The sequence below is a fragment of the Lotus japonicus genome, chromosome 3, assembly GCF_012489685.1.
Source record: "Lotus japonicus ecotype B-129 chromosome 3, LjGifu_v1.2".
Taxonomy (NCBI): Eukaryota; Viridiplantae; Streptophyta; class Magnoliopsida; order Fabales; family Fabaceae; genus Lotus; species Lotus japonicus.
The window spans coordinates 83,775,348-83,785,914 of record NC_080043.1 but is presented as its reverse complement, the minus strand read 5'-3'; the positions used below and the strand labels follow the sequence as shown (position 1 = coordinate 83,785,914).

The window sequence follows — 10,567 nt, the reverse complement described above, 5'->3', positions numbered from 1 at the left end:
CATTACTTAATTTCTCACCTCATTTAACGTGGAAAAATACTACACAATTTACTGTTCCTTCATTTTGTAATAAAAACATATGGTAAAAGACTCTGTTTATTTACCTTAAACTAAGTGCTTGCAAAAGGCAACGTTGTTTGCAATGATAGTAAACTCGAAAACATCTTTATTACAACTTTGATTGGTTATTTATATTTTGGTTGAGCTTTCTAACAAATCTTGAGCAACCAAATAGCATATCTCCGTTGTTTGAGCCATGTTCAATAGGAAAAAATATATCGATTTTCTAGGCCGATAGAAACAAAACCAAGAATGTAAGATGGAAATGAAGCAATAAAAGACATGTTAAGCGACAAAGATACATTAGCCAACAATTAGATCTGCTCAGGACAGAAGTTATGTACAAAGTTCAAGTCATCATTAGTAGCTGCTAAGAATAGTTCATATGATTCATCCAAGGATAGACGCAACACTGATCTTTGAATTGTAAATTGCTTTTTTATAAAATTTCATACTGTGTTCATCTTTCTACCAAGAAAGAAGGTAGTCTATGTAACATAAGAACAATTCTCACGTGGTAACAAAAAAAAATCTATCACAACAGTGTAAAATCCAGCAAAAGATTTGGTGGCTTTGCCAATAAAGACACAAGGAAGGAGAGAAAATCCAAGTTTATCCAACACCATTGCAACAAAAAATAATTACTTCCTTTGACATTTTACACAAAAATTGACAGTGTAGCAAAAACTAGACTTCAAAACATGCCAAATTCAATTACCAACACAAAAATAATCAATGAAAAAATGATGCACTGCATGTTTCCACTGCTCCATCCCACAAGACATCTATCTGGGCAAAAAGAAAAGAACTACATTTTATCTTTTATCTTTATCTGTTGTAGGAGAGCTACAATCACATTTTCTTCTTCATTTCCAAGCCAAACACAATATGAAGCATTTGACTGCACCTTCTCTTTCACAAGAAGAAGATGCAGAAAAAGGGGGAAAGAATATTAGGGTCGGAATCAGAAGGAGGAAAATTGAAAGAAAAAAAATTAAAACTAAGATGCCCCATCCAGAAACAAAATAAAATCTGCCTACCCAGGAATTTCGAAACAGCCACTTCTGGATCTTTATAAAGAGCTCCTGCTAAAGATTTTGAAGGGCACTTGTAGTGTGAGTTAATGTAGCCTCCAACTCAATGGTTGGTAACAAGGGAAAAGAAGCCTTTTCCCACAGCAACCCAAAAAACAGGTTAATGAAGAAGCAAATTCATGTCCTTCAACCATCTTTCCTCAAGCATAGTACATGTATAAGCTATTCGCAGCAGCGCAAGCAATTGAATTTTCAGTTGGGTGCCACGCCAAGTGCAGCAACTTTGTCGTGAAATCAAAAGAATTCCCATTTGCATCAACACCAGAGCTTTCAGCTCCTGTTCAAGATTTTATAAAATTGTTGTGAGAACAAGATTATGGCCCCTTTAGTAAGAGCTCATTTAAGTTTATAGTATAAAAACTTGTGCAGGTGTTTGAGAGAGCTTAGCTTACTTATAACCTATTTTTAACCTTATTTCAATAAGTTTTTCAAAATAGCTTATGAACAAGTGCTTAGGCGATAAACGCTTAATTAAGTTGTTTCCCCAACCGCACCCTATATGATGAAAACTCCAGTTAATCAAGTTTGTCAGATAGAAAACTTACCACGTCTTACAACTCTAGTTATACTGTTCCCCAGTGATCTAGCAGGCCTTGAAGGAGTTGGAACTTGTCGCCTGAGGAGATGAAAAAAAAAAATCATATAAATGCCACAATGCTGAACTAATTTATAGCTGGTGTTAGAACTTCCAATATAAAATTACCTCATTGGATTTTTACTGGCTTCCAAAGTCGTAGCCTCAGTACTTCCCGGGGCACAACCAAACACACGGAATAGATTGCTGGCATCAAAGGAAACAAATAGTAAGATGCAGAATTCAAAGTTAACAAAATCACAGATGAAGTTTGAATTAGGGACCTGTAAGAACCAGTTGAAACACGTGATCCATCACCACTCAGACAACACTCAAACTTGTCAAAAATTGAATCGTTTTCATATAAATCACAAAGCTGCAAATTCCAAATAAAAAAGCCAGTTATTATTATAATTCAATAAAGCAGCAGAAATTCATAGCTCATCGCTAATCTAGAAGAATTCTACCTTTGGCCTTAAATACTCATGAACCTGGAACGTTGCAACTGGGCCTGAATCCATGTTGATGTCCCATAACTGACAAACAAGTAAAGTAAAATGAGATGGGGCTTGAGAAATTTAGAGCATAACGCACAAGACCCAAACAACTTTTAAATGACAGAATGCTGTGTGTTATTGTAACCATCAACAATAACTGAAAGTCCACGGAACAGATAGTTTTAATTTAAATATCAATTTTGCTCATGGGATTCAACAACCAAACCAAATTTTCAACATCCAATTAAACTTGGGATCCCTTTCACCATAAGCAACAATTCGTTGAGATAAGATACCCATGTCCCATGTCTCATTTCAATTCAACACATTTGAAGTATCTACATCCAAAATACTCAGAAAAGTTTAGGTGACAAAAGCATAATTTTGTAATGATAATGATTTCAAACCTTTAGAGTCATATAATCACGACTGAGTATATATCTTCCATCCTTTGCAAATTTTATGTCTGAGATAGAAGCAATAATCTCTGTGAAAAATGATCTAGACCCTGGGGCCTCCTGCTCCTCAAATCTGTTGAGAAGGTAATTGTCTGTGAGACTACTAGGCATAAGAAATTACTTACATACATATTTACATACTAGGCTTCAGAAAAGTGCTTTTTTTTTTCCATAGGGAACATTTTGATTTCCAAATTATCTCCAAAACTTATTCGGTCTAACATAACAGAAATAGACAAGCATGACACGTTCACAAAAGATGAGCTTACAGTTTGGCATGAGAATCACATAAGGCTGACTGCCGCAAGTCAATCAGACGAATTGAACCCTTTGAACTGCTATACGCTAATGTATTACAATGTGTAGGGTGAAATTCCGCTGATGTTATAACCTCTGAAATAATAATAATACCTACGGTCAAAGCTCAACCAACACTAGAAGAAAAGAATCAAGCCAAAAGAAATATTAGAAAACATATAAGAAATTCCAGAGGTGTTCACAAAACCCCATCCAAAATAACTATTTATACTTTTTTTTACATTCTATTGTTCTAATTATCTCCACCTTACCTTTTTGTGTTTGAGTGAGAGTGGTGGGAGGGGGCAAGGTTAAAGTTATCAATTAGCTACTACAGGGATACAGGCATGCCTTAGGGTGTGTTTCTGAGTTTTTAGGGGAGGAGAGGGGGGAAGGAGGGAAAGCCCTTCCCTTGTTTGAAAGTCCAAAACCCCCAACTTGGGGGAACTAGAAAATATAACTAAGAGAGGGTCTTGGAGGGTATTCAAAAATTCCCCAAACCCTTCCCCCCTTCTTAAAAACTCACAAACAAGGGGAGGGCTTCTTGGAAGCCTCTCTCTTCCCTTCCCTACCCACTCCTCCAAAACTCAACTCGCAAACGCACCCTTAGGCTCAGGAGGCACTGAATCCTTCTTGGATCTGGCACCGTAAGTAAAAGCCTGAAGCACATTATTTTGGCGCATTTTCCTACACCGTACAGTAGTAGTAGGATGGACTCTTCATGCTTATTGGTTTCGGATCTTATTCGTCATTCTTGCGGGATGAGTTATACAAGCTTTATTCAAACAAGCATAATGCTTTCTTTTAAACAGAAGATCAGACTTATGAAAGTATGGCAGCACATTGCTGTCTGACAGGTTGCGGTGCAATCAAATCCAGAGGAATAATTGCAAAGTTCAAATTTCTTCGCCAAATGACATAAAAATTCCAACCCATCAAAGCAATAGTTGATTCTTACTTCAATTGTTCCTAACACTCATCAAATCCCCAACAATAAATACGCAGGTAATGGTCACAGCAACTAAACAGCCATCAATCGACCATAAAAAACCCATCCAATTGCTTGCAAATATCCCTTAACAAAATATGCACCCAAGAACCTTCAAGTCACTTGTTATCTACCCTTGATTCACCCAGATAACCCTGATTGTGATTTAAATCCTAATCTTACTGTCGTTCAACATCACAGAGATGAAAGATTTATACATGCAAAATGAACATAAAACACTAACTTCTAAGCTGTTATCCTTACTCAATTACATGAATTTTCCAAGTTCTTTTTTTGAAATGAAATTTTTCCAAGTTACCAACAGAGAAATATTTTCAGCACAAAATATAACATAATAGTAAGAGCTTACCAGTTAGATCCTCCATATTTGCAGGCTTTACATCAACAATATTAAAACTTTGGTTGCTAATTTCAAGGTTCCAAAGATTTATTCGCAAATCATCAGCTGATATGAAAGTTTCGCCATCGCTAGAAGATATTGAAACATACCATAATCGAAATGCGATCAGATATTAGAAAAGCATACAATAACAAAAACAAGAACACAAAATCGTGCAGATATGAAACAACACTTGAGAAAGAAAACTAATTAGCATTTTCAAATCGACACTAAATGAAGAGAACAAAAATATAACGAAAACGTAAGATTTGATACTGGACAGCCTACACTATGGACCCAGATGGTTTCTCAGCAGCACCTAAAATTTAATACAAAGAAAAATACGGTACACAATCTGTCAATAACAAAACTAAAATCACCTGTTATTGGAAATAGAATTGATATGATAATCATGAGCATGTGCATACACTCGACGACAACGAGCCAACAGACTGGTCTCATGGCTGGTTACCTACGTATACATACAACCCATATGTTAGCACTAGCATACTACAAAATCTCAAACATGTAATTGTCAAGGTTTGAGAAAGAAGCTTAGAACTGTAACCCCTTTCCTCTCCGCCCTCTTGTATAATCTATCGAGAATATACATAAATAAACACTACAACTACAAGGATGGAACAATCACAACAATAAATCAAAGATCAATGTTTGTCTTTCTGTTTCCGTCTCTTTTTCAGCCTTCATTATCAAGGAGTCCACAAACGAGGCTAAAAATTCTACCTAGGTAAAAATGTGTTTACTTGTATTCTGTCTCTTTTTCAGCCTTCATTATCAAGATCAATGAAACCAGTTATTAACTCAGCCCGGTTGAGTCGTTAGGTAAAAATACAAGTAAATTATCAAGGTTTAATATATTGTGCAAGACCAAATTATAATTATAAGAATACAAAAACACAATTATATTATGCTAAAAAGGAGTCAAATATCTTTTACCTTTACAATGCCATAAGCCTTTTTTAGTTTTTTCCTTTCATTACAAGTAAAATACAAAATTTGTTTTGATAAATACAGAAGTTGGCCTAGTCAACCCGTTTTTTGACCAAGTTAACCAGGCCGAGTCACCAGTTTTTTTGAAACCCGGCGAAGTCAAATTGAGTCACACCACTTCTTAAATAGAACCGGACTAAAATGCCACTTGGATAAGTTTCCCAGCTAGCTTACAAACCAGCCGATTCGAGCCAAGTTTTAAAACTATCTCAGTGACTTAATATAGGGATTTGGTTCTTTACCTCTGCCTACTTAAGGACTACTTTTGATATCAACTACCAGCATGATGCTTTTACTCTTTCACATCTTTAATGAAATTTCAGTTTCTTTTTTTAAAAGACCTTAACAACTATGACGAAATCAACTGCAAAAGGTCTCTTGCAAGTTCCAAGTTGCACCAGGCCTTGTATGTTCAACATATACCTTCATAATATAATGAATTATGAATCATGAAAAGGACAAGATTACATCTCACTTTGGATAACCTCCCCTCCCCTCCCCTCCCAAAATAAAAAATAAAACAAAGTCGGGACTCCATTCAAACAGAAAAAATGTCCATAGTATGCATTGCAGAGCTTTGTATGTTTCGTGTTAATTCACTAATTTCTCGGTTGTTCATTGTAAATATTCACACTTAATATTTATACCGAACTATAAAAGAAGACTTCAAATAGGAGAGCTGAATACATTTACCAAGGGTAATCTTAGCGAAGGTATGCCTCCTGGTGGAAATGAGAAATCAGTGCTTAGATAACTGTGCGATCTTTCTGGAGACTCTCCATTTGCAAGATATGGCCTAGAGCTACTGGAATTACTTGAACTAGCAATAGAACCATTTCCCATTGCTTTTGAAGGGTCAACATTCAAGTCAGTAATTTTTTTGACCTTCTTTTCTTGAACCTGTTAAATTCTCAGATAAGAGCAAAAAAGAATAAGAGGCCTAGAAGACATATCAGTCCTATTTAATTGATGTGAAAAACTACTGAAGGAAATATAGTCATATTCATTTTGAATACATGCACAAGCAAACACCGTGCAGATCCCATCGGGAATTTTTTGAACAGCATAGCCATTTTCATATTTACTTCTCACAAAATTCTGTCTTCTCAATGCCTTTAGTATAATAGTACAATCACAAAACCAATGGACCATCAAGATCACAAACTGCATTAATAAATAGTTTTAACTAATTTCCTCTAACTATAGAAGTGTTCATAAGCGAGTCATGAAATTATGCATTTGAAAGTGAACAGCTATATGTAGAGGTGCACTAAAGATAGCCCTCTACATGCAGTGTAATATGGTTAACTAAAATTTTGTCTATAAAAAATTGGTTATTTCCAAAGGCGAAACCCAGGCAACAGATTCGATAGTACCCAGATACATGGGCTTCATAAGCCATGATACATATGGTAGTTACTCATGACTCAAGCTGGCTAACTACCATACTACAACTACTTGCTCCAGTATCCATTAACAGTTATGCTGTCAAGGCATTTAAGAAAGGGACTGAACTTAGTTCTACAGAAATGTATCCATGTCTGCCATACAAAAAAAAACTGATTAAGAAAAACAGCAAACAGCATGCCATAACTGAGCATTCATTCCATACCTTCCAATATTTAATTGTTTTATCATTTGTAGATAAAAGGAAGAGAGCACCATTAGCTGTTTGGCACCATTTGATTTTGTTAATTTTCTCTTCTATTTCCAAGCTCTTAAGATAGTCAAACTGAAACAATGATCAAATGACATATATATTAGCATTTATGAGCTACAGGTAGTTACTTCAAATTACTGGGGAGTGGGGACTATAAATTACCTCAGGCTCATGACTCTGAAACTCTGTTTTGTAACGGAACTCAGGATGCCTACCAACATTTGAATAGTCCATCCTCTCCGAATCCCTTCTCGAAACATGCTGCATTTTAAAGTGAACATTTATATTTTATATTGAGTATCGAAACTAAGTTTGCTTCCAAATGAAAAACAATGGCAGAAGGAACAATCATACATACATCTTTTGCATCTGTGCGCTCAAAGAGAACTACTCGACCACCTCGATCACCCGTAGCAAGATGATCACCAGACTTGTCAAATTCAATAGCAGAAATTATGTCCACTGTAGAAAATGGGTAAAAAATTAGGACACTTTAATCCGCAAGAAAGGATGCCCAATTTGGTCAATCACTGTACCATACTGTTAATGGTGTCTATATGCAGAAAATAAATTCCCAACAAGAACCCACCCATGTTGGAATTGCTTCTTTCCATTCATGTAAGCAATGAAAATATATCTTAGCTAAAGTTTGACATGAGTATTGCAGTACAGGTTTACTGAGAGTTATAGTGGCCATAAAAAAAAGCAGAAGGTTTCAGTTGAAAAAACAGCCTTTCACCACGTCCAAATCTCTACCGCCATAATCTTGCAATGGTACCGTGCCAAAGATATCCAATCCAAAACTATCCAAATGTAGAATCAAATCAGCTAGATCAGACAGATGCAATTTCCAGAGAACAAGATATATTTATCTCCCTCATATTGAAAATGATTAAACTAATATGTTGTACATTCTATTTACACTCTGTTCAGAACAATTAAACATTTATTTACTATCTGAGTCTTTGTTCTCTTTCTTTGCTTTCGGTAGCAGCTGAAAAATTGAAGTTCAGTTATACTTTGTGGTTGGCTCTCTTTAATTATCATTAAGACTAATAGCAAAGCTATCAGAATTAGATATGCAGTTAGGACTTACGAGAAAATGTTTGGTTGGTTCATCGAAATGTTTGAACTAGTAATAAACTAATTTCAATGCAAATAACGACAAACCAATAGAGAATATAGTGCTACCATCCGAATGCTGGATGCACACTCATTCTCAAATTCCAACTAGGACTTTAGTGTAACAGTTACACGACATATATTTTATCAACATATACTCTAGTCTCTTTCTTGACATATAATGCCATTCCTTCAACCGCCGACTTAGACACATTTGTTACACGCCCATTCTCACAAACATCAGCTCACAGTCATGAGACACCTCCAACACCACCATTGAAACTTAACCAACCAAACACTACCACCCTGAGCCCTGAAGCTAATCTTCATTGCCACTCATCAAACTCTGCACCATTAAGATCTACCTAGCACTCAAACTCACACTGAAAACTAAACATACAAACTCACCACAACAATAACTGCCCAGAATACAAGCAGCAGCTAAGAGCAAAAAATTCAAAGCCAAAATGGAAACCACTATTCTTAACTCTAAAGCTCAGTTTCACACTGATATCAATCCAACCAAGTAATGCATAACCCAAATCAAACAAGACCCTGAGAATCAAACATCAAAGATGCAATGACCCACAAGCCAAAACAACAAGGGAGGAACAAAACACGATCCAAAACGGATCGAGAGCAAAGAAACAAACCCTAATCGTAACACAATCAACTGGATCCGATGAGCATCGACAACACAAAGCAAGAACAATTAATTACCTTCCTGAACCTCTTCCCCAGCCGTGCGTTCACCGAAAACCTGGGAGAATTTCCAATCCAGCGGCTGTGGTGGACCCGCCGGCGGAGCTTCGACGACCTCATCGCCACCGTTGTTCATCTCTGAATCAACCAACCAACCAACGATCTCTAGTCTCTGATTTCCTTTCTGGGTTTTCACAAGATCATACCATCAAACAGACCCATCAAACAATTTTTCTCTCTTCTTCTTCAATCCCTTGTTCCGATTTCCAGTTCAACCATTTCAATTTCTCGTTCTCTCTCTACAACATGAATCGTTTCTCTCTCTAAAAGGAGAAAATCGGAAGATTAAAATGACAGAGCAAACGGTTCTTTGGGTTGAATAATGATGATGGAGATGAAAAAAAAACACACACACACACACTCTTCTCTCTATGTCTAGTTCTCTCTCTCTCTCTCTCTCTCTCTCTCTCAATAATAGGTTCCTGTTTGTTCTTTTCGTACGTAATAAATAAATATATTAATTTCGTCGTCTTTGATAATCTCACGTGTCTGTCACGTGAGTTTCTGAAGTGCCGTGTTTCTTTGGTTGGATTAATCTGACGGGTGTTGAAAATGTCCATCAATCTACGGTTTGTGATGGTCCTGTGGTGAAAGCAGGTGAGGTTAGAGAATAATTTATAGATTGATTGAATTTTTTCATTAATTAACCAGGTGCTTTGTGAAAAGGACCCATAAATTGTTCAAGGAAAAGGTTAAGGTGAGATTGTCTGAAATTACCTTCATGCCCTTGTCTTTTCATTTCCCAAATATTCTTTCATCCGGCGTGGATTCGTGTATACTATTATTGTCGTGACACTAAATACACTTGCGTTATACAGTAAAAAACCTGAGCAGTTTGTAACGGTTAAAAACCGACATAAACCGAAGTGTTGTGAAAGTTATGATGTACATGAATCTTTTTCGTTCTTTCGTCATAGTGGGCCATCGCAGGGTAGCAAGACCATAATCCAACGGTTGAGGACTGTGGGTGCTTTTTTTTGTCAAAAGAATGAATCAATGAAAAGAAGGGAGGAAAAAGAGAAGCATAAGATTATGGTGATAGGTGAATGCATGGAATATGCAAGTGTTGGTTTGTCCTTGTTATTGTCCAGTTGAATGTGCTTGCACTTAACTCTATCCTAAAACATTTTGCATGCCCGGTGGTTTGACTTTACATTGACATGGCTATGGGTGCTCTTCTTCTAACCGCATGGCAATGCACCCAAATGGAGAATGAGAGATAAAAAAAAAAAAAAAAAAAAAGAGATCAGTCATGGTGATTTTATTAAAAATAAATTGAATTGAATAAGTTTCTCCTTCCTCGAATGAATTTTGAAATATGAAAACTACTTACATAAATTTCTCCTTATAATTGATTCTGTTTTAAAAAATAATTATAGAGTGATTTAATTCTCAAATATACATTTACAAGAAAAGAATAAGTACATGAATAAATATTTAAATATTATTTTAATCTTTTTTTTTCTTTTTAATTAGAGGCAATAATCTATTTTTCACGTATCTACGCTCATGCTTATTTACTGAGAGAAATTAAGCATGAACATAAAAAGATTAATGTTGTTTTGTACATCCCAACACAATCAAGTATTTTTCTTAGTTCAATCAGTTTTTTCAAATAATAGAATTCAGTCCGGCTCCTTTAAA

General features: G+C 35.9%; 1 protein-coding gene across 2 annotated transcripts; it reads right to left on the bottom strand.

Annotated features, from left to right (window-relative positions):
- Nucleotides 1-685: 685 nt before the first annotated feature.
- Nucleotides 686-9,331, bottom strand: LOC130746592 (serine/threonine protein phosphatase 2A 55 kDa regulatory subunit B beta isoform-like). 2 transcript variants are annotated; one of them, XM_057599267.1, is made up of 14 exons: nt 8,882-9,331; nt 7,398-7,501; nt 7,202-7,300; nt 6,992-7,111; nt 6,067-6,279; nt 4,749-4,840; nt 4,339-4,457; nt 2,953-3,076; nt 2,633-2,756; nt 2,196-2,264; nt 2,013-2,104; nt 1,858-1,935; nt 1,700-1,770; nt 686-1,431 (listed from the first exon to the last, which is right to left on the bottom strand). In XM_057599267.1, the coding sequence occupies exons 1-14, from the start codon at nt 8,997-8,999 to the stop codon at nt 1,295-1,297; spliced, it is 1,560 nt and encodes a 519-aa protein (XP_057455250.1). In that variant the 5' UTR covers nt 9,000-9,331; the 3' UTR covers nt 686-1,294. The 2 variants fall into 2 exon arrangements, with proteins under 2 accessions (XP_057455250.1, XP_057455251.1); XM_057599268.1 differs by having other exon boundaries at nt 790-1,431; nt 6,073-6,279; nt 8,882-9,330.
- Nucleotides 9,332-10,567: the final 1,236 nt, after the last annotated feature.